General features: G+C 41.6%; 3 protein-coding genes across 5 annotated transcripts; all 3 read right to left on the bottom strand.

Moving 5' to 3' along the window:
* Positions 1 to 66: 66 nt before the first annotated feature.
* Positions 67 to 12,700, bottom strand: map2k4b (mitogen-activated protein kinase kinase 4b). Of its 3 annotated transcripts, XM_084567591.1 has the most exons (13): positions 12,433 to 12,700; positions 10,780 to 10,815; positions 8,773 to 8,805; positions 7,563 to 7,665; positions 6,161 to 6,335; positions 5,599 to 5,718; positions 5,275 to 5,394; positions 5,115 to 5,166; positions 4,783 to 4,910; positions 3,880 to 3,957; positions 3,588 to 3,736; positions 3,352 to 3,397; positions 67 to 1,263 (listed from the first exon to the last, which is right to left on the bottom strand). In XM_084567591.1, the coding sequence occupies exons 1-13, from the start codon at positions 12,533 to 12,535 to the stop codon at positions 1,150 to 1,152; spliced, it is 1,257 nt and encodes a 418-aa protein (XP_084423717.1). In that variant the 5' UTR covers positions 12,536 to 12,700; the 3' UTR covers positions 67 to 1,149. The 3 variants fall into 3 exon arrangements, with proteins under 3 accessions (XP_084423717.1, XP_084423718.1, XP_084423719.1); XM_084567592.1 differs by lacking the exon at positions 8,773 to 8,805; XM_084567593.1 differs by lacking the exon at positions 10,780 to 10,815.
* Positions 12,701 to 13,015: 315 nt separating this feature from the next.
* On the bottom strand, positions 13,016 to 18,558 carry adprm (ADP-ribose/CDP-alcohol diphosphatase, manganese-dependent). The gene is made up of 4 exons (XM_084567003.1): positions 17,789 to 18,558; positions 17,065 to 17,124; positions 16,460 to 16,576; positions 13,016 to 15,092 (listed from the first exon to the last, which is right to left on the bottom strand). The coding sequence occupies exons 1-4, from the start codon at positions 18,360 to 18,362 to the stop codon at positions 14,800 to 14,802; spliced, it is 1,044 nt and encodes a 347-aa protein (XP_084423129.1). The 5' UTR covers positions 18,363 to 18,558; the 3' UTR covers positions 13,016 to 14,799.
* A 1,635-nt stretch (positions 18,559 to 20,193) lies between these two features.
* rsph1 (radial spoke head component 1) lies at positions 20,194 to 23,390 on the bottom strand (the record flags this gene model as incomplete). Its single annotated transcript, XM_084567240.1, is given in 8 exon segments — positions 20,194 to 20,535; positions 21,278 to 21,349; positions 21,809 to 21,955; positions 21,958 to 21,989; positions 22,169 to 22,279; positions 22,457 to 22,562; positions 23,073 to 23,186; positions 23,340 to 23,390. Coding segments are annotated over 8 exon segments (774 nt in total). The 3' UTR covers positions 20,194 to 20,394.
* Between the last annotated feature and the right edge of the window lie 4,517 nt (positions 23,391 to 27,907).

The following is a 27,907-nucleotide window of genomic DNA, read 5'->3' as shown; positions in this document are numbered from 1 at the left end:
TTAACCTGTTTCCTCAGTTAAATGGACACGTACCGTTAGCTTAAAGCGACACACAATACAAAAGTATTTATTAGCTAGTTGTTTTTTATTACATATAGTATAGTTTCTACATTTATTTTCATTGTACAAAAACAAGAAAAGCTATGTCATTTCTGCCTTTCAAAGACCTGTGTAGGATACAGTTTGGTACCAGGGTTCTCATATTTAGCCAGTGTTGACTTTCGCCAGTCAAAATGACAAACACTGGCAGATTAAATCAGTCCATCAGTTAACTTACTGAAGAACTCGAATGAGTTTTCAGCTACACCACCAGAAACAGAAGGATTTATCTTTCAGAAAACCAGATGCTTAGCTCTGTGACTTAAACATCATAGACGAGAGATACAAACTGAAGCCAGCATTAGATGAGAGGACTGTCAATCAACCCAATGCCGTATCAAGACAAACTCTCACAGATTGCATATTGACCAAAAAAATAAAATAAAAAAAAAACAGAAGAAAAGAAGTAAAGCCACGCTACCGAATCCATGAGAGAGGAACACTTTTGCATACTGAGTCATTTACCGTAGATGAAGGTGCTCACAACAAACTGCGTGAAGAGAGTGTGTGTGTTCAGACAGTAGGTCTATTGGCATACATCTGTACATGTCAACAATTCAGAGGTGAACACGCATAATGCATACATACAGTCCACAATGTACAATCAATTAGGTGGCTATTTTTGTTCAGACGTCATGAGCATCACTTTTATTTGGTAGATTGTGTATTTGTGTAGAACGAGTTCAAGTATATATATATGTATATATATATTTTCCATAATTGTATACTCTATTTCTTTTTTCCTAACATACAACGATGCATTGCATTTTACTAAGACAATGTTATGCCTTCAAGTTTTTCTGGCTGAAGATGGATGACAATATTGTAGGTTTTTGAATGAGGTTGTTGGAAGTGGAAATGTTTCTTTATTGATATTCATCTCATTGCACCGGGCAATTTGGACTTCGTTCCTTTGCTCTTTGGAACGTGAGAATAAACAGGTGATCCTAAGTAACTCTAAGATGTCAAGCGTTGCATCACAAAGCTTAGTGTCCCTCCCACTGGGTGACCCCTCCCCCCCCGGCCCCAACACACCGTGCCCGGCCCAGCTCAGTCGACATACATAGGAGAGATTGGAGAGGCAGGGATCTGATCCAGGATGCGACACACGTAACTGGCGACGTCCACGAAGCGCTCCTCATACATCAGAATGAAGGGGTGTTTCTGGGGGAAGCATACACAGCGCATTAGGCTGATTTGTGTCACATTGTCATCATTTTTCCTGAGTTAGCTAGCTAATATGAAATTACATAGGCTACAGCCGAAATCCTCAAAAATGTCCTTACCAACACATATACATGAATTTTAAATGTAGATTGAAGGGATATTTTTCATGTGTTTATTACTCTTATCAACATGGGAGGAGACTATTCTACTTGCTGTTGTCCAGGCTTCTATGCTGCAATTAATCCAGCTGCTTGACCCCATGCCAACTCAGTTCACATCAATAGCAAATGTAGCTAACTTTCTTGCCAAGGAACCAGTTCAGCTTGCCCCTCCAAATTTTAATCTGCTTGCTTTCTTCTTCCTTCTTCTAAAGTCTAGAATAGAATTTAAAATCCTCCTCCTTACATACAAGGCCCTTAAAGGCCTAGCTCCATCGTATCTTAAAGACCTTATTGTACCATATCATCCCAGCAGATCACTTCGGTCTGAAAGTGCAGGCCTACTTGTGGTTCCTAGAATTTCAAAAAGTAGAATGGGAGGTAGAGCTTTCAGCTATCAGGCTCCTCTCCTGTGGAACCAGCTCCCAGTTTGGGTTCGGGAGGCAGACACTCTCTCTATTTTTAAGGTCAGGCTTAAGACTTTCCTTTTTGATCAGGCTTATAGTTAGGGCTGGACTAAACCATCCCTTAGTTATGCTGCTATAGGCCTAGGCTGCTGGGGGACGATGCACCACACATGTCCTCCTTCTTTCTTCTCTCTCCTCTCTCGCATCCTCCACTTTCTTTTCTCTGGCACAGAGCTCTTGCCCTCTAATTTCCTATATACTATTAGTCATACAATTCTGTGCTATTACTATGTAGAATGTTTACTGCTGTGTGTGTCCCACCCCCCTTCCCCCCCTTTCCCCCCTTCCCCCCTTCCCCCCCTTCCCCCCTCTTCCCCCCTCTTCATGTGAGTATCTCTGGCCTGGAGTTGTGCGTTTCCTGTAGAGCTCTATACTACATCTGTTGTCGTGGTCTCATCAGCCTGCCCAGTCTTCATGGAATCCTGCAGTTATCCACTCCTACCTGAATGAACATTTCTCCAACCTGCCTATGATTCCTCTTACATTTTCAAACTGTCATGTAACATTATCAGTTTGTATCATAAGATTCCACATGTACACTTTAGTCAGATATGTGTATCTATGACAGATGTATGTTTATCTTGCTGTTCTCTTCTCTTCTCTCTTTGCTGTTCTCTTCTCTCTTTCTTCTGTCTGTACCCGGCTGGCCTTAGGCAGATGGGTCCCTCCATATGAGCTGGGTTCTGCTCGAGGTTTCTTCCTGTTAAAAGGGAGTTTTTCCTTGCCACCGTTGCCTTCAGGCTTGCTCTGGGGGTTTCAGGCCGGGTTTTTGTAAAGCGTCTTGAGACGATTTGTATTGTTATTGACGCTATATAAATAAAATTGAATTGAATTGAATTGAATTCTTCATATATTGTTAGCCTCATAGTACAATTGCCTAAGTCATTTTTTGACCACTGTTACAGTATAAAAAATACCAATGTGCTTGCTAAAAATTGTGTTTTTTTTTCTTGTTTTCCAAAAACGTTAAAATATGACTTAGGCAATTACGCTATGAAGCTAACAATCTTTCAGGATCGATGGCAAATTTAAAAGTATCAGGCATATCACTGGCCTCCACAGTGTAAAGAAAATGACAAACTTGAGATTCTGCTTGCTTTCCGCCATGTTACTGCGGCTTTGTTCACTCCCTGATGTACAGGTTGTGTGATTTAATTTCACATTTGAACGCAATTATTTTCAACGTGTCCATTTTGGCAGCCCTAATTCTAATAAGCCCGTCCTGCACCTGGACAGCAACATGACTCAAGCCGAGTCTTGTTGTACCTGGTTCTTGGTCTTGGTTCTTTTAATTTGGAAGAAAACTACAACTGTGCACCACTGTGATTACAAGCAGTGGGACTGAACGTAACTGAACTTAAATGCCCCGTCTCGTCATATTCTGGACCTACATTGCATCAGCTGACAACGGTCCTCTACGCTTGAACAAGAAAAAGTGTTTGAAGATAACTAGAACTCACCAGAAGCTCCTTGTACTTTGGCCTTTTTGATTCATCCTTTGTAAGGCTGGACAGAAAAAGAACACATTACAAAACTCTGTGAGGGGGGCGGAACAAATATTGAGATCTATGTGACTGCATGTTTAGAGACAGTTTGCCGAATACAGGGACCCGGGACCCTAAATTCCTAGATGACCTGGAAATCCTTTAAGTGGAGGAAATTGAGAATATCAAACATTTAACATATGTGTGCCTACCATAAGTTAACAAAGTTGATGAACTTGGGGGAGAACTGCCTCTCCTCTGAGTTGCTGAGCTGGGGAGGCTCTCCTTTCACCACCTGTGTCAGCTGATCAAAAACACTATTCCACTTGGGGTAAGGAAACCTTCCAGTGGCCAGTTCATACTGAAAACAAAACACAAACAGAGACTTCTGAAGGGCCAACAGAGTGGATTACCCTTATCACAACAGCTCTAGTGATTCCACCTTGTTCAGACATAACAAAAGGTATGGTTTCATGATAAAGCTGACAACGTTATTTGTCTTACCAGAGTGATTCCCAAGCTCCACACATCGGACCGGACATCATAGCCTTGTCTGGAAGCACTGGGGTCTATCCTTTCAGGCTGGAAACAGACAAATAAAATCAGTAAGTCTTACTCAAGACACTTTATTGACTACTATCAAGACCCCAATCTGACCTTCTCATGGAAGGTCAGCTACACTGTAACAGATCTCTAGAACTGCTTTACATCCAGCATTCCTCCTTGGTCATCATCAAACCTCTTATGGTTCATTGTCATGTCAACTATTTCACTGGAGACATCAAATAAAACTGACAAGAACCCACACATGGACAAGCTGATTCTTGTCATCTATTGATGATTGACTTCTATCAGTTTTTTTTAAGGTTATAGATTGTGTCTTATATTTTTAGGATTGTATTGTATTTAATGTTTATCCAAAAGCAGGACATTTTGCCTCGTCTTAGTCCAAGAAAAAAACCCAAACATTTAAGTCAACCATAAGCGGACTGCTTCCATTTTAGAGTCGAGCCAACTTGGTACTGAAATATGGAAATCATAGAAGGTATTGTGTAAGTCTGACTGATCCTTTTTAATATACTGTGACAACAAAATTGGAGTTTAGAACAAAAACCAAGCTATGAAGGCCACAGAACCCTCTGAAGACATCAACAATAAAACCGCAGCGGTAGTTTACAGAGCAAGGATGTAAAATGATTCCAAAAGCTTAAATGTTCCCAGGAGCAAAGTGTAACCTCAAGTCTGGTCGATAAAGGCCCAAAGTATGTATTCAGGGGTTAATGAAAGAGCTTATCAATTCTCTGCTTTATCTTTTTGGAATTCCTTATATCACTGAAGCTCTGAACTCAGGATTCGTTACACCTTGCTGGATGCAGATTTCTCAAGATGCTGCTTTTGCTTGCTCACCGCCATGTATGGCCTGCAGCCTGCGTCTCTGGTCTTGGCTATGGAGTCCACCAGCTGACCGCTGATGCCGAAATCACACAGCTTGATATTACCCCTTCGGTCCATTAGAATGTTGGAAGGTTTGATGTCTACAGAGAGAGAAAAGGGTAATTGTGATCAGAGTAATAAAGGCGGAGGTGAGGCTTCCAAAGTAAAGGAAGGACACCGAGATGAAAAAGTGGCTTATGGCATGCTGTGCCATAATGGTGGCATGCCATCACTATATGGCCCAGCATGCCGTAAGCCACTTTCTGATCTCAGTACAACTATGAATAAATAAATAATTTCCTTACCTCTGTGAATTATTTTCAAGTTTTCTTTTAAGTGGTTCAGTGCTTTGACGGTCTGTTAAAAACAAACAAACAAAAAAAAAAAAACCCTTCTGGTCAAGTTTTCTTTCCATGCGTGCTATAGCATGTCAAATGTAGGAAGATATTTGAAATTACTGCTTACTGCTAATGTTATGTTGCCTAATATTTCCTCTGGAATGACGTCATCTAATGCACAATATACATATTTGTAGAATTTGTCTAATGAGGTAGACATGAGTTCCATACAAATCCAACAGTCCCCCTGAAAGATAGAGTGAAAGGTTAGTTTCATTCAAAATAAAAAAAGTAAAAACACGTACTGGTTGAAGACGTGCATGGTGTCAGCGTGTGATGATCGACTGATTATCAGTGAAATACTAGAATCAACTATACGTCTACAAGGACGACCATAACAACAAACAACACGGGAGAATGGTGTGGTGAGGCCGGGGTGGGTGTGTCAGACCTCTCTGAAGAGGGCGCCGTAGAACTGAACAATGTAGGAACAGTCGCTACTCCTCATCACCACGTCCAGATCCATCAGCAGCTGCTTCTGCTCCTTCTCGTCCACAGTGGAGCGAATCCTCTGAGGAACACACGGCGCAATATACACGTGAACATGGCTTACGCACAATTTACCCAACATTCAAGTCTAGATTGATGCTTTTAAACCCTCATTGCAGATGGTTTGTTAACTTTAGATTCTCTTCTTCTTCTTATTCTGATTGCAACAACTCCTTTGAACAGATTAAAAACGGTAGTTACCTGTTTGAATTAGGTATTTACAGGCCATCTGAAGTAATTTGCCATGTTATCCAGCAGATGGCATTCTTTTGAATCCACACACATTTCGACTATTTTTATTTAAATGTTCCAACACCTTCTACCTGCTTTAAAGCAGCTTTTCTTGAACAGGATCTGGATAACTGAACACTTTCTCTAGGTTCAGTATTCTGAAGTGACTGCTTATCATTCTAGGTGAAGTAAACTCACTCATGTGGTGTCTATTAGTGAGACAGACAGGTCACCTTGACGGCCATTATCTGGCCGGTGGGTTTGTGGACCATCTTGTTGACGGAGCCGTACGCCCCGCGCCCGATCTCCCCGAGGTCTCGCAGGTCCTCCGCAGTGAAGTCGCAATGCTGCTCGGGGGAGATCTTCAGCTTCCCCGACGACTCGATGCTGTGTGTCCGCAGGCGCTCTCTGGACAGCCAGTGACGGATGGGATCACATGAGGTAACAGGGAGGAGAGGGAAGGGGAAAGAGGCCACGGGAGTGTAAAGAAAAGGAGAGTGTGGAGCCAGGAGAAGAACATGCATAATAGATTAATAAAGGAAATGATGAATATTTAATATGCAATTTCCAAACTTCTGTGAAGATGACATTTTTCAGGGTTCCATGGAGTAGCAGTGTAAACAGAGTTGTCCAATGTCCTTTTTGAGTGTAACATATACACCAGTTAGTCATAACATTATGACCACCTTCCTAATATTGTGTATGTCTCCCTTGTGCCTCCAAAACAGTTGTGACTCATCAGAGAATGGACATGGGTTGAGGGGGAGGGGCCTCTGTGGATCATCCCACAGATACTTGATCAGTTTGGGATCTAGTGAATTTGGAGGCCAGGACAACACCTTGTGCTGTTCTTCATGTTTTTTTAGTTGTTCCTAAAGCATTTTTGTGTGTGTGTCTGTGTCAGGCTGCATCCTGCTGGGGATGGCTGCTGCCATCAAGGAGTGTCATTGCTATGGGGTGGGGGTGCCTGGTCTGGTCTAGGTGGGTGCTACATGTCTAAGTAACATCCACATGAATGCCAGGTCCAAAAGTTTCCCAGCAGAGCATTGAATTGTCACAAGATGGTCAATGTTATTTACTTCTCCTGTCAGTGGTTTTAATGTTCTGGCTGATCGGTGTATATTTATTAGTATCTACAAGCTCTTTAGTCCTTGTACTGTCTAGTGGTTTGGTGTGGTTATTTATGTTACTTCCTGTTCACTAAAGTGGTATTTTTGACCACAACAGCGTTGGGTTTTTAAAGGCATCTACCTGATCTGTTTGTGTCTTTAGCAACACACACAAAAACATGCACATGTTCTGTCCTGTCGATGATTTCCTCTCTATTTCACAACTGTTGGCATGCCAAAAATGTAGCAATGTGTCAACAAAGGCAAGGAAGAAAGCTGCTGCTGCTGCTATCAAGCAAACGTGAAGGTAAACAAAGTACAACCTGCTGAAGAAGTCAGCTCAGTGGACAATGTGAACTAAAACATTACTTTGTTTATTATCTCCACATGGTACCTTTAAACTGGAGGCAGGTGTGATTGTGCAAAATGAAAATAAAAATCTGCATTTCTGCACTTTTAAGATTCGAAATTAACACAGGCCCTGGTGGGTTATTGAATCAGTTCCTGTGACATACTCTCCACTCACATGTGTGGGTTCTGGAAAGAGGGAGCCGTTGGATGGAGCGGGAGCCTGGAGGTCGGTTTCACTGGAGGGTTGGCGAAATTCAGCTTCAGAGCTTTGCGTTTACCTGGCGGGGGCAAAGAAAGGAACAGATCCAGGTTGCCACAACATGCACGCCACACTGTTGGTTCAACCAGCTGCTGCAAATGGTGGATACACAGTGTGATGAAATGGCTGTCTTACCTCTGTAACATCTCAGTTTACGCTTGAGATAAGCCTTCATGAGTGTAACGAGCATGAAATATATGCCACAAAACCAAACAAAATTGTTGTGGATTGTCCAATTAAATATGACTTGTAAGGGGGAACAATTTGCCACAAATGTTTAGGGTTACCTCAAGCTCTTCTCAAAATCAGAGGAAGCACAAAATGCATTTTCAACACAAGCAAAGTGTCCACATGTGTAGTGCAGGGGTTCCCAATGCTTAGATAACTGTACTGCACCGGCTCTTTGAGCTGTCTCCAAACGAATCCCATGCAGAACGTGTTCCAGTTATCAGAATAGTTTGCTGTGCCGTGAGCAGGACGCAGATATTGGGAACCCCTGCTCTAAACACTTCCATTGACAACCTTTTTAAAATGTGCAACTCAAACCTTAAGAGTTCCCTTGAGCTATCAAAGTGACCCAACACTTGCGCAGCACTTTGTAAGAATTAAGAGTCGAATTATTCTTAAATGGCAAATATGTCCAGGTGCATTCACAGTAACCTGTAACAGTGTATTCTCCAGAATAAAGCTGGAAATTCATTTTAGGCATTGTTAACAGTGCTGAGTGTAAGTGTTGCGTCCTCTTTGCCATGCCCTGTCCAACCAGCTCTCGAGTGCAAACAGATCCCTTAACCTTTAAGCCCCAGTGCAAATGAATCTTTCTTGGCCATCACTAAATCTGTGACAGTTAATAGCAGTGAACAGTGGACAGACTCCCCAACTACCAGAGCACCACACAGGCTGTTTCAGTAGTATAAAGTGGCTTCCTCTCACCCGTTTGATCCATTTAAACACAAGCGTGAAACAAGAATCTTCAGCTCAGCGGCAAAGCAGATCATCCAGCCGACAAGTGGACGCAAGCGCGGCTCAATGAACGGCACCGAGGGAAGGAAACCACTTTAGACTACTGAGGTGTACCCACAAAGAATAAAGGTCAGTGTGCTTTGTGTGCAAGTCTAGTGCTTACTTTGGGACACTCCAGACAGGCTTATCTGAAACCCTGAAGTAAAGAAAAGACATTTTACTACATTTTCTCTGGGTTTGTCTTGAGTGCGAATGGGTCATCATTAACATCCCAGCAAAGGTTGACGCTGAAAGTGGAATACAGGTTACTGTGAATGTGCTTTAAGGCGAAAAGAGAAGCGCCCTATTTTGGTGGGTCTGGTTCAGTGCACTGCCATGCAACTGTAACTTGATGTAGTTTTATTGTTTATGTTATTCTCAGAGCACTGAGGAATTGTTCCGCCAATGCTATCCCAATAGCAATGTATTTTTAATGATTTTTCTTTTTGATTGATTGGTTTAATTCATTGTCACCCACTGTTCAGGATCAGTACCATTTCACATCTAATAAAAAAATAAATAAAAAATGAGGAGAACACGGAAAACTGATGGTAAACCATTGTTACCTTAAAGAGCATCTGACTCTTATGAACAGTACAGTATGTCAGTCATGTTCCACTGCTCACCACCAGGATAATAATAATTATTATTAATTGCATATGCCACTACTGGCGATGTTAAACTAGAGACATATGCCATTAACTGGAATATACTGGACATAATGGATGCAGTTTCCCACATCTGCCATCTTGGGGCTAAGTCGGCTACTAGCTGTGTGCTAGCTTCAAACTCATCCAGTTATGAAATAATGCATCTCTCATAACACCAAAGGATTTTTTAAAATGGGATAATGTGATCATGTCCCCTGTATTTTACTACAGAGGAATAGGAAGACAGCCTTACGAATGTGGCATCAGCTATCAAATCAATTTAGCTCATTGTTAGCTAGTTATGCCGGCTTGCTATGCCAAAATGTAGAACCTGAATGTGACTTTTTTTTTTTTTTTTTACATGGTATCTTACCATATGAACATCATGGCACCTTAAAAATAATTCATTTGTGGAAAAAAAAAAACACATTTAAAAACCACGCAGCAGTGACTGCATTATAGTTACATGCACTCCTAGCTGTAAGCTAGTCTTAGCTAACACTAATTTATTTACTTGTCTGTTGTATTAGAAAACTCTAATTTCATGACCCAACATTTTAGAAATTGCGTTTGTTATATCACACTAACAAATGCTGAATGTAATCACAGTGGGCCGGGAAAATAAATAAATAACACCAGATAAACAAACGTCGCTAACAGCTACTCCTCTGTCCATCACCGCATAGTGCCAGCTCAAACGATTTGAACGGCCCTATAGATGTTTGCAGGAGCACAATCAGTTCCAAATGGAGTGACTTCACTCGAACTTTTACACCGCGAATATTTTGCTTGCGGGATAACTCGGTGCACGTTAATGCTATAATGCTGTCAACATCAACTGCTGTGCAGCACATTGTTAGCAGAGGCACATTGGCAGCAATGATTAGCATATCCCTGGAATATCAATAAGAGGTTTTATGCTATATGCCAGTCAAACGGTAGTCCTATTACAAATGTCAATGCGGAATAGCAGTAAGACTGGGATTACGGCATTAAGCAAACTGTTTATAAGCAGCAATGGCCAACAGTGAGAGGTGGTATTATATGCCAATGGAACATGACTAATATTCTGTCTGTGTACTGTTTGCTATGATATGCCAGAAAACAGCAACTTACAACAGAGGACTACCACTATGAACTGGTACTAAAGCAACACATTGTGATGTCTGTGCTGCTGAGGAAATCACTTCCAGACAGGGGTTTGCTCGATGGGTGCCTTTAATGAAATGGGGTCTGTCTGCTGCGTCTACCTTAACTCTTTCTAATATGGAAACTTGATTTAATGCATGCACATAGGTGAATGAAACCGCTGGGTTTTACATAAAATAAAATAAAAGTCTTGAGACAACAAAAAAGATCAACACAAGAGGGGGTGTAGTGAACATTTCAATGCACTCCTTTGCATTGATATGGCCAAAATACAACAAAAACAACAGATCCTCCAACAGCAGATTAAAACCTAGTAAAAGAAATGTGAATACCTGTTTCATTCTGACATCTCCAGCAGGTGTTGGTTTCTGCAAGGTTTAGATAAAACATTTGACACTACACATCTGCCACACAAGTAAGAAATGCAACTCAGATCTGTTGACCACTGGATATAGTTACTGCACAGTTGTTTATGAGCTTAAAGCCTCTGAAAGTCAGTCAATGGAAAAGAGGCTACCATGGACACATCCATTATCGGACAGGACCCTGCCTGACATGTCTACGCGCTTTTCCCAGTGAAATGACAGCACATCACACCAACGCAGTTAAGTGTATCTGAGTCAAATATCGTGTAATAATGTAACTAAGAACATTAACGTTACAAATGTAATCTTATCTTCAAATATCACAGACTCGGCCTCGGCTGTCACCGGACGGTTAGCATGCTTTATCGAGCTCGTATTAGGTTTTAGCAGACTTTTAGGGTAGTATTTTGTCGAATTTTGGGAGCTACATTGTCAAAATGAAGCAAAAACTACATATAGTCTTAGCTACCTGCCCGTCCGATAATGGATTTTAGTGTAAAGAGGATAGGTAGCACCTCCAAACATTTAAATTAAGTGTAACTGTACACTTTAACAAACAACCTGAGGCATTTTGTTTGAGTCTCGTTGTGGTATAATTTATCTTAACACTGTGTGAACCGGGCTAAAATCACTACTACCGTTAGCAACACAGTGAACGACAAAGACCTCCGTGGCGTTATTATAGAGCTAAAGCCAACACCTTTTAAACATGGATGTTAACGCGGCGAATATAATTACTATAGCCAACTTTAACTGCCCTAAACTTATCTGTGTATAATTCATTTGCCCCCTTGCAGCAGGGCACTACACAGTGGCCTGGCTTTAGAAAGACAGAGACACTCCAATGTAGGCCTTGGTGCTACTTGTAGCAGCTTTGTGCTAATAACATAGGAAGGCCAGTTAGACAGCCATTCAGTCTGTCTTTACAAGGTGACGCTTTTGGGAGAATGTTTTAATAAAAATGGTGGCAAACTCGATGAAGGGAAAAGCTCGACTGTGGCACTACAGGCCCATCGGTTCAGCAACTCAGCTGAAGCCTCTGCATCACTGCTAACCTGGTAGCCGAGCAGTTTCAGGCAGCCACTCGAAGCTAGTCAACGAAAGCTAGAGCTTTAGCGGAAAAGACGAAATTTGCCCTTCAATATAAAAGCCCAGTTTGAAACCTAGTTTTCAATCGATGACATTTAGACATCAGTTGGTCTAGTTTTAAACAACAATCGGTTGTGTGCGAGTTAACATTTTGATATACTGGTCTACCCTGAACTCTTTAACAGAAGTGCCTAACTACTATGCTGCAATAATAGACGTTTATCGACATCATGTCGTTTACTAATTAAAAATGATAGACCTTAACAATGCCCTAACACCATCCCAACTAATTTTAACAAAAATATATATACTGTATTTACATAAGCAGAACATTTAAAGTGTTTTAATGCTTTCGTGTCTATACACGAAAACTATTTTACTTTGAAAGTACTGACAGGAAATGTACAATTATTGTGTCTGTCTTGCCCATGGTGTTTTTGCTCCTGGGAAGCTACAAGCTACCTTTTCCTACTAACGCCACTGTCTCCATTTGAAATAGAAAACTGGTCAATTGTAGCCGCCGTCGCCTACCTTGCATGCTGCTACTCTGTGTCTGTTGGTGAAACTGGTGCGACGTGGATCCTACGATGTTGCTGGAGATGGTGGAGTTGCTGTTAGGACTGGGAGTCGCCATTGTTGTATTGGATTCCGGCAGCAGCGCTGAGGCTGCAATGCAGAGAGAGTGAAACTTCGCCCTCTCTATGCGCCACTTGAACGCAGCAGCGGCACCTCGGCCACGTCTGTGCCGCTGTTGCGTTCACGGGCTGTCTGAAATACTGCAACTTCGACCAAATGAACACACGGTACTACTACTAATATATAACAATGTATTTCATTTACAGCTGTAAACTGTCACAGTTTGGTAATCAAGTATAACAAGATTATGTGACTCTATTTCCTATCTCTAGGGGAAAAAAGCATTCCCGAGCGCCCAGCAGGACTTTTTGAGCAAAGAGAACTGCAAACTGCACGAGAAATATATTCTGTGCTCAAGAAATGTATTTCTGTGTTTCTCAGTTTCACTAATTAGACTTGGTTGGGGGGGGGGGGCACTTTGAGATAGAGAGGTCTCTCTAGCTCAGAGAACGACAGGAGGAAGATAAACATCCATCTGTCATAGATACATCTGACTAAAGCATACATGTGGAATCTGATGATGATACAAATACAACATATAGCTGGTGATGTTACATGACAGTTACAATATGTTAAAAGCATGTTCTTATTAGGAACCAGAATAGCCGGTGTCCGAAGATGGAACATTGTAGGGAAAGTTTTATTTAAAGCTGAATTTATTCAGTTGTCCATCACAGACACAGTCAGAAAGGTAAACTGACACAAAATTCTGCTACAAATTAGTAATTGGATTGGAAATTCAGTTTTGATCGCTGGGTCTAAAACCAGTTTACGGGAAAAGATTTATTGGCTTCTTCAGTCCTAATCTGTGGACGAAGGTTGCTCCATTGTCATTGAAATAGTCCAATTATGGCTATACAGTAAATACTGTATTTGAGAATGCCATATACTAGGTCATCACGTTACCATTTCTGTAACTCAATCTGCAGAAGACTGAGATGAAAACTGAAGACAAAGCAAATATCTGGAGTTGAATTTACCTTACATCCCCTAAAACTGCATATCTTAAAAAACTGGGCTGTGTTACAGTGTCAGAGGCTATGTCATTACCTGAAGGCATCATACAGTATGATGCCAGAGAGTAAATGTGACATTATGTGACATTACCATGTAAGGATTTTTATTAATGTTATCATTGCATCACACAGTAAATCATACAGATTTGCTCATCTTATCACCTGGATGAGGCATAATTATGCAACGCACTCCACTAATCAAATTTCTCATTGCACTGCACAACACAACGCTCCAGAAATAACCATGTGCAACATGCAAAAAGCAATTCCAACCCAAAGGCATTTCTTGAAATCTTGGTAAATAATGTGCAAATGTTATAATTTTAAGATTAAAACACAATCTTTGCATGAAATATAATTGACACATACAGTTTAAGAAAATAAAATTAAAACAAGTGTAGGGTAAAACAAGTAGTCCCACCTTGGCCTTTAAACGTATTTAAACTAAGTGCTGCTTCCAAAACTAAATTTTGTTTTAATAACTTTAATAACTTCCATACATTGCCAATATTTTTTTTCAGCTTATAATACAGTATAAAGGCCTATACTATGGGATTGAAGACAGATGCGGGTATTTTTTCTTCCTGTGTAGTGACTGATAAAATTCCCTGACTTCTTCAGAGAATGTACCAAACATCCTCTAGGTTTTCCAGTCTGAAAGGTACCTCTAAGGTAGTCTAAGGTTGCCTTCACAGGTTGCTGCATCTTTTTTCAAGCTTGTCTGAAAACTATTGTCGTGGATGTTGAATTGTTTCGCCTGATCACAGCAGCCATTACAATCTCATTCCTAACGTCCTTTCAGTAACAGTGGGGACAAAATCCACAGCCCTACTTCTGTGCAACAATTGACGCCAGCTGAATATAAAGGCTCAGCAGCCTCTTAAATCACAACAAGCCAGCAACAAGCTCAAATCTTTAAATTTTGTTAAATTTTGGCACCAAATATAAAAGGAAACCACTTTACAGCAATGCACACCAACTCACTGAGTCAGGTTTGGTAGGACATTCTAAACCATCCCTTTTTAACCTACTCCTGCCTGGAAGACAATCAGGTGCAGCGAACCAGGTTATAAAAAGACTCCATCAAGATGACTCATCTCATCTGTGGATTTTGTCCCTCATCACTGACACTAGAATATACAAGAAAGCATCTTCCGTTTTAAGCCAGAATAAAAAAAAAACACATGAACCGGTTCTTTAAACACAGCATGTGTTATACTGCCATATTGTCAATGTCAATTTGGCATCATTGAAATACGAATACTCGATCTTCCATTCTCCCCTTGCCCTCCATCACCATCCTGTCCTTGTAGACAGACACTGTGCCAAAGGCATTGCTGTCAGGCGGAGTCTCAATCACCCCCGCTAGCGTCAGGTGGTGCACTCCAGTGATTTGATCTTGGTAGTATCCGCCGTCGTGGGCATGTCCAGCCATGTAACACACCACGCTGCTATGGGAGTGTATGATGACCAGGAGCTCACCGAAGTTCCATGCAAGGCAAACAGGATCTGTGGACCGGGGGTGAGCAGGGAGGTGACCTAGACAAAAAAAAATACACTTCGGTTACCAGTGGTTACTTATTAGATACCCATATCAGCTGCTGTTGTGTGTAGCAAGGTCAGCTGGTTTTATTCTGAAATACCCTTACAAATATTGGGTGTATTGCTATAGAATTTAATTGTTCCAGCTCATCATGCTGGCCAATGAAGTATTTAGACCCTTTCATCAGTACTTTCCCCTCTGGGATAAGTCCCTCTGGTAACAATTGCAGCTTCAAGTCTTCTTGGGTAAAGACTTTTCACAAGTGGATTTGGGCAATTAATCAAATTTTTCAATCTCTGCACTCCCTTGGATCGGATGAGAAGCGTTTGTGATCTGCCAATTCCATTTTATCACCACAGATGCCTGGGCTCGAGATGTGTTGACTGTATCCTTTGGTTGACTGAAATGCGAACCATTGCCCCAGTCTCAAATGTTTGCAATCTAAAAGAAGGTTTTCTTCAAGTACCTGCCTATATTTGTTAGTATTCATACTTCCCTCAGTCTGGACCAGTTTTTCACTCCCTGCTGGTGAGAAACAGCCCCATAGCCGATGCTGCTACCTCCATGCTTCACCACATGGCATTAGCAGGTGATGAGCAGCGCCCAAAGATTTGTTTAATTGGATAATCTTTGTTTTTTTTTCCCCTCAAGAGTTCTTCAATAACTGCTTTTCAAACTCCAAGTGAGCTATCATAAGTATGTTTTAATACAGCAAGATTTCAGTTGTTCAGTAAATTGAGTATAAATTGATGTGTTAAATGACAATTGTATTCACATAATGTTAAATTTACATCACAGAAAACTGCAAAATATGAAGGGGTCTGACATTCTGACAAGACTGTACAGTTAATCAGCACCAACAATATTTATCAACTGCCAAATGGTCAATTGTATTATCAATTGTAATATCAATCCTTCTATGATTGGGCAGTGATCTTCCCGTTTTCATTGTGATATTAGCATTTATCTTAAAACGTTGGTACACAAAGTACTCCCAGCATCAACTATCAAAACAGTTTTTGATTGATTGATTTATTGAATTCCACTTCTCAACTAGCTGTTTCAGCATAAATGTATTATAAGAATGCATATACTCTAGGTTCACTAGGAATTTCAACTTAAGAATTAAAAATTAAAACTGAGGTCAATATCTGTATTTACTGGTGGGAAAGGACATAAAAGAGGAGTTTGGGAACAAGTAATATTGTCTTGCTCAATAGATGTCAATGTGATGCACCAGGTGTGCCTACCTATGATTACATTATATGAGAACACTGAGAGTTTGTTGCTGGCCCTGAATCTATTAACTGTAGTTGTTTGCGCCACCAACTTGTCCAACTGCAAATAGACAGGTTTTACTTACTGACAATAGTGACTCTTTCCTGTTTCTCATCGGCTGAGGAAAGCACAGAATCTAGCCAGTTCAGCTGATCCTTACTGTACCCGCCGTTGAACATAGTAAACATCAGATTCCCCACCTCTGAAACAAGAGCACAAAACATGACTGATTTAATCATCCTGAAGTCAGTGAAATTTCTGCAGTGTAATTGGTTAAAATTATCATTACTGGGTTGGTCTGTTTGCTAACCGGCAGGTCCCATTCAGTCATGTCTCATAAAACTATGTTGTAGCAGAAGATGGGATAGATGGTACAAAAGAGCCAAGCGGGTAGGTTTGTTTTTAACCTAGTATGGACAAAAGCTTCCAAGAAAGCCAGCCCCTTTGAGCCATTCTGCAAATAAAATAATGCTGAATGCAAACATATTTAAAATGCCCACAGGGCATCTTTAAAGGATTGCTGTGTAGGATTTAGAGGCATATGGTGGTGAGGTTGCAGATTGCAACCAACTACGTATTCCTCCCTTTCCATCCATGAAAGAGAACCTAGGGTGGTCTGTGAAACAGAAACATATTCAAAAAGTTGAACAAGGTCCTCTGGACTCATAGGGTTTCTTGAAGACATCTCACCACTCTGACTGTCTTCTTCAGTTCTATCGTGACCCGGAGACGATGTAGATGACTGAGAACCTTTACAGACAAAAAGAAACATAAGTGACACAGGCACTTCTGAAATGTGATCTATATAATTTAATATATCCTTTTATTTAGGGGGTAAATGGGTAACTGAGCCCATGCCTGAACATTACAAAGAGCAAACATTGTTACAAAGATGTGGGAATCTGAAATGAAACTGTAGACCAACTGATCTGCATGATTTAGGAAAGGCCGGCTTTGCACCACAGAGAGCGTATATTTAAGTCGCAGTCCCAGCTTCCGGTTTCCTTTTTGGACAGACAGATACAGACTACTGCCACCTGCTGGTGTGGAGAATTATTTCCTCTCAGGCAGACACATACAGTACTTGCTAGCAGACAGTTGGCTGTTGTCTTTGTGTTTAAATACTCGCAGAAATGGCAGACATGTGCTGCAGTCAGCCCTTGTGGCCTGCTGTCAGGTAAGATAAATGCTAAACAATATTGTGGCTCAAAAAAATATAAGTCAATTATACAACAAAATATGCCTGTTGCATTTTGCAAAAATGATGTAACTAAGCTCCTCCTCATACAGTGAGGTTATACAATTAACAACTTCGAAGTTATCTAATTTAAAGACTACAAAGTTACATATTGTTTGAACTAATAAAACATGAAATAGCCACAATAGTATAATAGCAATGATCAGGTCAACATACCTGGGGGGCAGTTGAGGTCTGTGTTGTTGTTGTGCTGCTTTATCAGACTCAAAGCGTTGATGTAGCGTTCACTGGACTCCTCTATACCCAGCAGGCTCACATCATAGGCGTCCAGCACAACAAACCTGAACCCGGGGAACGGGCTGAAGTGGTAGGCATAGATGTCAGGCCGAGCCGGGACTCCGCTCAGGCTCCTGTCAGTGTGGAGTGCAGTGTTGAGCTTGGAACGCAGCAGCTCGCTCCTGCTGAAGTTATAAAACTCGTGGTTGCCCCACACATGGTGCACCGCGGGACCGGGGCTCAACTCTCTCAGCACGGCGTCCAGCGCCCGCTCAGAGTCGCCGCGGCCCTTGTTAAAGCCGTCGATAATGTCTCCCAGCTGGAGGACGAACTCCGGCTTGACAGCCGACGTCTCTGACCAACTTTCCACGGCATTCCTCAGCAGCTGGAGACTGGTTCGGTAATACCTCTTTCTCGTCCGCGAGTAATTGTAACCGTCGTCGAGGTCTGCGTACTGAACGTCCGCTATCACACCGAATGTAAACAGTGGCGCTTCTTGAGGACAGTCGTCCATTCTCGGTGTTGTCTTCAAAATGGGTGTTTAATTACATTCCTTGTATTTATCCTCCCGCTCTCTTGCTTTACGTCATGACATTCAGCCACACCGCAGAACTCGTTTTCCTGTATCGTCCCCTAGCATGATGACACCGCCGTAGCCAACGTAACCGGTGCTGATGAACCATAGGCTGCATAGTGATGAACCGGTGTCAAGCGCAGCGCAGTAAAATAACTTCCGGTTGAAGTTTCATTCAGTTTCATTCAACTTCCGGCCGGAGTCTACCATACCAAGAGCACTTATTCAATTATTTAAAACTAATTTAACTAGAAAATGGAAGTGAAATGAATTCATCGTCGTTGGTTTATGTGGCTTTCAGTAAGTTTCATTTAGCGAAAACAGGTCACAGACACTGTTATGCATACATACAATAACTGTCCCACATAGACTGCATAAGCTGCCTGGCTCAGGTAATACAGCATGAAAGTTTATTAGACTGAGGTGTTGTTGCATCAACCCCATATGTTATGGGAAATCAATAGACATGTAAATCTTAACGTTTACAGTACCTATTACTTTTACAACACAATTCTTATTTTCATTGGCCTTGTTTAATTGTGTTGATACTCACAACTTTAATCCAGACAAATACAGGAGAAGATTATAGCGTCTGCAAGAGGTGCCCATAAATAAAGCACCATCAGGCAGATTTGACTGACAGCAACTTGGCTTTAACCTTAATGCGCATTTGATATTAATGGTATTGGATCCTGGGTTGTATTTATAGCTACAGTCTTCTAAGGTTTTGTGGTTTGTTTGTGCCACAGAGGGGCAGTATCTGCTTTACACAACCCGATATTCAAAACATCCCTGAACATGTCCAGTTGCAACAGCCATACATCACCCCAAAAACATCACAAATGGAAGATTAACAAACTCCCAGTGCATATTTATTACTTTGTCCCTTTAAACAAAACAAGATGAAACGTCCAGGATTGTGGGCCGATCACAGCAGTCAGATCCCCACCATCTCTTCTGGTGAAGGTCTTTCCTTTTCCCCAGCTAACAAAAGAAAACACAAAAGCTTACTTGACTGCAGACTTTGAATCTATACAGTTTCCTCTACTCACTTTGGAGAGTGTGCTCTTTGTGTTTGAAGCAATGGAGGCATGACATTTGACAACAAGACCACAAACTACAGCTACAAACAATGGACTTAAGCAGATTGGTACATTTACTGCTGGTCTTGTACTGTAGTGTATTGGAAGTTATTTCTGTTATTTTGTCCACCCATTGCTAATAGAATGAAACAAGCATGGACATATTTACCTTTCTTTAAATAATAGTGAAGAGTTTTAGATTATAAAATCAAAAAGTAGTATACATCGCACACTGGAGAGTATTTTGCTGACTTTATTTGGCGTGAACAACGCGTTTCGCAATTTGCTTCGTCAGGTTCACGTTCCTTTAGATTATGTTTTTAAAAAGGGTAATTATTTCTATAGGATATTTTTTTAAATAGTTTAGCTGGTTTTATAGCGTACCCAAAACACTTATATACCACATATATTACACTAATGTACCTCAAACTATAATGGTAGCTTATATTCTGGGTCTACCCATGTAGCATGTACAGTAACTGTATGCCCTGATTCCAATATTCTATTATATGGAAGCCCAGAAACATCATTATCTTATCTTGAAAAAAAAAAAAAAGATCCAAGATGAATGTTTAATTTCATTATTTTGTAATCTTGGGATAAGCTTGGTGCCGAAATCTAACCAAACTGCCAGTGAAAACTGAAAACCCTGAAAATAAAGTTGACACCGGCAGTCTGTTGAGTGATATGTGTTCTCATGATCTCCAGATAACAGCATAAAAAAAAGCGTTGCCGTACTTGCTTACATTTAGTCTAAATATTATACATTTGAAAGCAAAATGCTTAAGCAAATTAAAGCCAGTGCATGGATTTATTAGGAAATACCATTTACAGGAAATACAATTTAACATAAGAGAATATGTGGTTCTGTACATATAGTAAAATCCCGGCTATGACCCCGTGCCTGACTGCAGGACTTCACCTGATGTCTCTTTTCTGTGAGTCTGTAGTGTTACGCTGGTGACACAATTGGGAATCCACTGGAGGACGGTGTAGGAGGCCAGCTCACCCTGCTCACCCTCAGCTCCGTCCTGCAGAGAACGGGGAAGGCAGAGACAAATCTTAAAGGCCTTACTGCTGCACACTGTGGTTGTAATTTTTCTCGAGATAATTTCACAATAGCAGCGTCACTGCGCGTGGTGCGAGCCAAGTGTGAAAACGTGTGCAAACTGCAGGGCCACTGCAACTTTAGTTACCAACACATGGCCACTCAAGGTGACCAATCATGCATTCAAACCCAAACATGCAATGACAGGCAATGCTGAAAAAAACCTTCTAGTACTATCAATACAAATTAATACATCTTGTGCATGAAAAAGACGATCTTGAGATTAAGACTAACCAAAGATCATGCAAACACACTGATGTGACTGAGCGATCTATGCTACTGGTGAAAGGCACAGCATTAACAGTTGTGTATAGAAGCAGTAGTGGCACCTCCTCTACTCCTCCTGAGGCCCCTAAGGCGAGATAACCCTCCCTGGAGTCCGCGTAGGGAGACTTCTGAGCTTTTATTTTTTCACCGTTCTGCTCAGTGTTCACCAGCTGGAGGTTTAGAGTTGTCAGAGTTACGCTATGTCTATGTCATGTCGTGAGTGCGTTCATTCAGGGTGTCCAGATAAAGTTCAAGTTTTCCACATTATCTGCTGCCATCGAAACAAAGTAAACTCTCAGATTCTCTTTGTCTTTTCATGACGGCAGCGGTATGGCTATGTACATACAGTATGTAGCTAAATCAGTTGAAACACGTAAATGCAGCTGATGTTGAATTACCTGGTTTGTTTGGCGGTATTCTCCGTGCTGCTCACAGCCACTGTCAAACACATACTTCCCAGGTCCATCTGGCTGCAAAACCAGGTTGAAAGTATTGAAGTACAAAGACAACTACTTGATAATGACATTATGGTACAATGGTGCAAGTCTTCTTTTTTTTTTCAAATTACAGTTTAATACATTATTGGGTGATTTGGGAACTAAGGCACATCATTAAGAAATTATTCATGTTCTGGAACAAGCTGTGAAGACATACAATGTTATTTATTAATTGATCTCCGTCCTGATGTTGATTTTCACTCCTGCATAATGTGAAAGAGACATTGTTGTCTTTTCCTTGAATACTTATAGATTCATTCTGAAGCCAGCAGTGTCACAAATAATGCAGAATTTGGTTTAAAGGGAGTGCCAAATTGAAGTGACTCATCTAGTATGTCTGCTAATATTTTGTACTGAGGCAAGCCATCGACTTCCCTAACCGATCTCGACAAACAGTACAGGTTACAGTAAAAACCCATAAAAAAAACTAACCTTGTTGTTGACAAAGTTGCCCTTGTATCTGTGGTTAGAGTGGATGTACTCTCCAGTTAACTCCATGTTGCCGTTCACCCATGTGCCCTTGTACTTTGAGCCAGTTTCATGGTAGTGATAGACGCCCTGACCGTGCCTGCCAATCACATAACACCAACAATTTCAGAAGGTGTAAAATTTACTATACTGTACGTAGTTAGAACAGGATGTGCCGGTAAGAATATCTGACTCATAGATGTTGCTTGAGCTGCAAGTCAACAATTTAACACTTATTTGGTAGTTACTGGACATCTTATGGATTACAAATAGGCTTTATTCCAATCCAGTGAAGGAATATGCGCTTTCAGAAATTAAAACTACTTTCAAAGACATAGATATACCTCATGTGTTGCAGCCACTCGCCATCATACGTGTCTTTGTTTGGGTAGGTGTAGACACCGTGACCATGTCTCAGGTCATCTACCCACGACCCTGACAGTCAAAGAGACAGACAACAGTAAAATGTTTGACTTGTGAGGTCTATGTCAGGACTACACTGGACTTGTGTCCTCTCAGTACGTTTTAAAACTTTTTCAGGAACGTAAAGATAGATTTTAATCGGCATAATCTGTCAACAGGCTCATCTTAGATAAATTACATTTGTCATACCTTCATATTTGGAGCCATCTGGATAGTAAAAGGTGCCCTGTCCGTGTTTCAGGTTCTGGTCATAATGCCCCACATATCTTGCCCCGTTCTTGAAGCGATATGTCCCCTATTGAATAAAACAATAAAGGATGAATGTATTACTGCTTAGCTGAAATGATTTTCATTTTAACATCCTGATCACATGATTCCACATACACCTGTTGCCTTTTATCAGCTTCAGTCAATTCCAATAATCTGATTAAATACGCAATAATTTGCAGGCTGAAGGTGATAATGTTTAAACATCTATTTCAACCCTTTTCATCACCTTTTGAGGTCCTCTTTTCTTAATTTGCTTACGTCTTATCAGTTTTCATATGATTTATTAAATTGCTGTGCGTTGAGCTCTCTCGGCCACCGTATAAATCAGCACCCCTGCTGACCATATCTGACGGATGAGACGTACCGTTTTCACGTAGTAAACTTCTACGTGAAGGTCTGTTGGACGATTGAAAGCACAAACCTGCTGTTTATATAATACACCTTCAATACTTGAATGTGTCGTTCTCTTGAGTGGTTTTAATCTTCTATTCGTAGTCTGTATGTGAGCTGGAGGCGAGCAGCGCTAGCATCCTACCTGTCCATGTCTCTTTCCGTTCTCATACTCTCCCTCATAAATGTCTCCGTTGGGCAGAAGGGCTTTCCCGAACCCGTGCCTCTCTCCTTCTTCATTTCTGCCCCCTTCATATTTCTGCTCCAGTCAGACAAGCAAAAGAGTTTGATTAAAAGAGGCTTGGAAAATCAACAGACAACTACAAGACGGCCCGCAAACAGTTAACTAGTCATTTTATCATGGCTAACGAAAAGTAAAAAAAAAAAAAAAAAAGTAATTATAGTCTGTCACCCCGAGTGTATTTTGGTCTTCCTCAAACTCGTCGGATCCTGCGTCTGACATTCTTGTGTATAAGTTTCAAAAGTTAGTTTTAGTTTCAGCTTACAAGGTATTGGCAAAACCTCTGAACTGACTTTGTGTGCGGTTGCTAGTTTACGGTTACCATGACAACCACCGATCACGTGTAATGTTAATAACGTCCTCGCGCCCTGCCTTCTGGGGTAGTCCTTCATTCAAAATATATACAGTAATACATATATATATAAAAACTGTTTTTAAGTATCAACAGTACACTATAATTTTAATAAACTCACAGAATTATCTTGACAGTGTGAAGCCCTAGGCAAAATAGACCTTTAGAATAGAATAGAATAGAATACAACTTTATTGACCACTGGAAATTTGTCTTTAAGGACTATAAGCTACACAGAATACTAAACACAATCAGTTCACTTAATTAATCCAAATTTAACGAAGTCAATGGATGTAAGTTCTGCTCAAGTTAGAGTAAAAAAACATATAAGTGTGTTTTGCAGCAGTGCCAGTAGAGGGCGCTGTGCACTATACCGCCCACCAACCAGGAAAATGCTTTGTACATAAAACGACTTGAGTGTATTGCACAGGCAGAATTTGTGCTGTAGCCTGGAGGCCTTACCAACCTCCTCACTCACACTTTTTTGTTTTGTTTTGTGGTGGAAAGTTGGACAAGAACTGCTCCACTGGGAACTGACAAGGCACTGGCTAAAATCTGCCAGGCCAGTTAAATTGTTTAGATGCTGCAGAGTCAACAAAATGACTCTGACTGATTGTAAGACCTTCCAAATGCATAAAGAGGTATTTTTTTCTGCTGTTTCAGTTTAAACACACCCCATAATGAAATCCAAATTAGAGTATATTCAGACTCATATTCTGATAAGATCTGAGTCTGCCTATGCCTAGTAATTATTTTGTTGACTAATTTAAGGGCATATTTGAGGACCCAAAGCATCCCATATTTAAGATGGAGGCAGCGTAAGCCCCAGGTTCACTGACTGAACGCCCTTTTCCTCAGTTTACAGCCAATAATCTCCCCCCTCATGATATTGAAAGGAAGTGACAGTTTAAAGACCTCAGTTCACTATACACACAAAACTGTTAAATTCTTATGAATATTATTTGCTATGTTAAAACAAAAGAATTACTTCAACTTGTTTGGACATATTTGATACATTTCGTGGAGATAGCCAGCAAAATATCTTTTGGTCGCATGTTTTTGACTTGTAAACTGTAGCAAAAACAAGGTTAGCCTAGCTTAGCAAACAGACAGGAAGTCTAAAGAGACAGCTAGCATGCCACAATTCAAAGTTTAAATGTACACTATGACACCGTTTTTGCCTTACAAGAAGCTGTAGCAAGAGGAAGTTTAGCTTAGCTTAGCATATAGACTAGAAGTTCAAGTGCAGTCTTTCATATTCTAATTCAGTTGTGGAGGTCTTCTAGAGTCCACTGAGGAAAAAGTTAATGTTGATCTGGGTGACTGATATTTGTGACACAGCTAACAGGATCCCCCACAATTTGACTCTTGTCTTTTCAGTCCCTTTTGGCGTGTGCACTGCAGAGATGAGCGCTGATGGTGAGATGAATGTATTCGGGGAGGCTACTCCATACCTGAGGAGGCCCGAACGAGAGCGTATCAAAGCCGAAAACAGGCCTTTCATTGCCAAATCTGCAGTGTATGTGGTGGATCCAAAGGAGCTGTTTGTTAAAGGCACTCTTCAAAGCAAAGACAGTGGTAAAGCGACAGTTAAAACTTACGATGGACAGGTACATCAGCTCTGAACTGATTTATTCGTGTGAATTTAAAGGCCACACTGAGCATCTGTTTAGCTTGCCCTCTGATGGGCCCTCCACAATATTCTCCTGATGAAGGACACGTCTCTTTGGCGTCACAGGTTGTAAGAGTGAAGGATGACCAAGTCTTCCCCATGAACCCACTCAAGTTCGTCAAAATCGAGGGCATGGCCATGATGACCCACCTCAGTGAGGCCGTTGTGCTGTATAACCTCAAAGAGCGCTACGCAGCATGGACGATCTATGTAAGTGATGCGTCATTTAGTTGGTGGTGGTCATTATCACACAATGCCAGAGAATCAGCTGTTCAACAGGACCAGGAACTGAATGCACTCCGGAGTTTCATTCAGTTGGCGATTTATGTAATGCATAATCTTTTTCTGACTTTGAGAGTTAAGAAATTTCGTTAATGCCCTTAATTGCTTGGATCCCTGTGTGACTGGTGTGCACACAGAGATCCAAGAGAAATGTACGTATGCCAGATATTGCTATGCATATTAGGGATGGGGAAAACAAAGTACATAAGTTAAGCTACATACACCGATCAGGCATAACATTATGACCACCTTCCTAATATTGTGTACAGTAGGTCTCCCTTGTGTCTCCAGAACAATTGTGACTCATCAGAGAATGGACATGGGCCTTCTGAGGGTGTCCTGTGGTGTCTGGCAACAGAATGTTGTTAGTGGGGGCTTTTGGGTCCAATGAGTTGAGGGGAGGGGCCTCTGTGGATCATCCTACAGATACTTGATCAGTTTGGGATCTAGTGAACTTGGAGGCCAGGTCGACACCTTGTGCTGTTCTTCATGTTTTTTTTTAGTTGTTCCTAAAGCGGGCGGCACAGTGGCGAGGTGGTTAGCACTGATGCCTCACAGCAAGAAGGTCACCGGTTCGAATTCATGAGCCGGCTGGCCTTTCTGTGTGGAGTTTGCATGTTCTCCTTGTGTCTGAGTGGGTTCTCTCCGGGTACTCCGGCTTCCTCCCACCATCCAAAGACATACTCATTAGGTTAATTGGTGATTCTAAATTGGCCGTAGGTGTGAGTGTGAGTGTGAATGGTTGTCTGTCTCTGTGTTAGCCCTGCGATGGACTGGCGACCTGTCCAGGGTGTACCCCTGCCTCACGCCCGATGACGGCTGGGATAGGCTCCAGCAGACCCCCGCGACCCTTAACAAGAATAGAAAGAAAATGTTCCTAAAGCATTTTTGTGTGTGTGTCTGTGTCAGGCTGCATCCTGCTGGGGATGGCTGCTGCCATCAAGGAGTGTCATTGCTATGGGGTGGGGGTGCCTGGTCTGGTCTAGGTGGGTGCTACATGTCTAAATAACAGCCACATGAATGCCAGGTCCAAAAGTTTTCCAGCAGAACATTGGATTGTCGCGAGATGTTCAGTGTTATTCACTTCTCCTGTCAGCATCAGTGTTTGGAATTAGCGAACATGAATTAGCAGGGTTTCCTCATGTGTCGATTGAAGACATAATCTAGTCACAATTAGGTTTCCTTCAACAGCTAATCACCGTCACAGCTTTGCTGAATACCAGACCAAAACTAAATCCAAAATGTAACATCATTTCTGGAAATAAAATAGTCTACTTCTGTTCATTATAAATTGAGAAACAGGTATAATTTGTGTAGTTGAAATGTATGGTATGGAGAGCAGAAATGCGATTCACTCCTCAGAGGACATGCATAACATCTTTTTCCACAAACGACCAGAGAAGGTCAACACCCTTCGCATCCCCTCTTTCTTGTCGTCTATAGATGAAACAAAGAGACAGAATTAGAGTGAGGATTACAGTGTATGATTCCTAAGTAAAAAGAGTTGTAAATATAGAATGTTACCCGTCTGGTCTGCAGTCACACGGTACACCTCTGAACTCTGAAAAGTAATTTATGAAGTGTTAATTACTATTTAGAAAAGATCTGACTGTACGTACATCTAACAGCTGAAATTACCATGGGTTCCATCTCAGAGCAATGCTGACTGAGAGGGTGGCTGCATGCAGCTTCCTGTTCTCTGCCATCCATGTTGCGCATGACGCAGATCACGGCCTGTCTAGCTGTGACAAAGCTCTCATCAAAGTCCAGGAGGTGGAAGGATTTTGAGCGGCTAACAAATCTTTTGTAAATGGCTTTGACCATGTTCTGGGCCATGGATGTGCAGGTACACAGGAGATGAGCTCTGCTGTAACATGTATTCAGACAGAAGCAAGTGGCTGTCGCGTCAGCTAGCAGCTTGCCAATCCGAGAGCCGGCAGCTATCGCCCTGGTCCTTCCAGTGGAGGCCAAGCCAGAGTTCTTGCTCGAGATGGGCTGCACGGCATGAGGTGGTCTGACCTCAACCGGAGGCTCGCACAGGAGGAATTCCAGGGCAGTGTCCACCACCTGTGTTACCAGAGGGGCCGTGGTCTGTTGCAGCTTGATGAGCAGCGCTAGCTTGGAGCGCTTGCTGGTGTGAAAGCCAGTACAGGAGCTGAGCAGACTGTTGGACAGGTGGCCCAGGAAGTTTCTCACCACCTGCTCTGCTTTAGGGTGGAAGGTGGAGAGGAACATCTGAAGGCCCTCCAGTGTGACCTTCATAAGGACAACAAGAGGGAGGGATTAAACAATTCTGCTTTTTATTAAGCCTGGAATAGGAAGCTTAAGGGATTTGTTACCCAGACAGAATTGAAAGGCACAAAGACAGCCTCATCAACAGCCACTCCAGTTGAAAATGTGGTAAACACTGGGATTACCTTTTTAAATGTGTTT

This window comes from Chelon labrosus (genome assembly GCF_963514085.1).
Source record: "Chelon labrosus genome assembly, chromosome: 19".
Classification (NCBI taxonomy): Eukaryota; Metazoa; Chordata; class Actinopteri; order Mugiliformes; family Mugilidae; genus Chelon; species Chelon labrosus.
The sequence above is the reverse complement of the archived record's forward strand: the minus strand, read 5'-3'. Positions and strand labels throughout refer to the sequence as shown.

Bases quoted from the DNA above. Each gene is read 5' to 3' on its own strand.
- map2k4b (XM_084567591.1), bottom strand. From the start codon at position 12,535: ATGGCGACTCCCAGTCCTAACAGCAACTCCACCATCTCCAGCAACATC. The intron at 10,816-12,432 runs GTAGGCGACGGC...TAAACCTTGCAG, and splicing joins ACAGAGTAGCAGCATGCAAG to AAACCAACACCTGCTGGAGA. The intron at 6,336-7,562 runs GTGAGTGGAGAG...CTGGCTGTCCAG, and splicing joins TCTTTCCAGAACCCACACAT to AGAGCGCCTGCGGACACACA.
- adprm (XM_084567003.1), bottom strand. From the start codon at position 18,362: ATGGACGACTGTCCTCAAGAAGCGCCACTGTTTACATTCGGTGTGATA. The intron at 17,125-17,788 runs GTATGTTGACCT...TTGTCTGTAAAG, and splicing joins AGACCTCAACTGCCCCCCAG to GTTCTCAGTCATCTACATCG. The intron at 15,093-16,459 runs GTAAGTAAAACC...TTTTTTGTCTAG, and splicing joins GGAAAGAGTCACTATTGTCA to GTCACCTCCCTGCTCACCCC.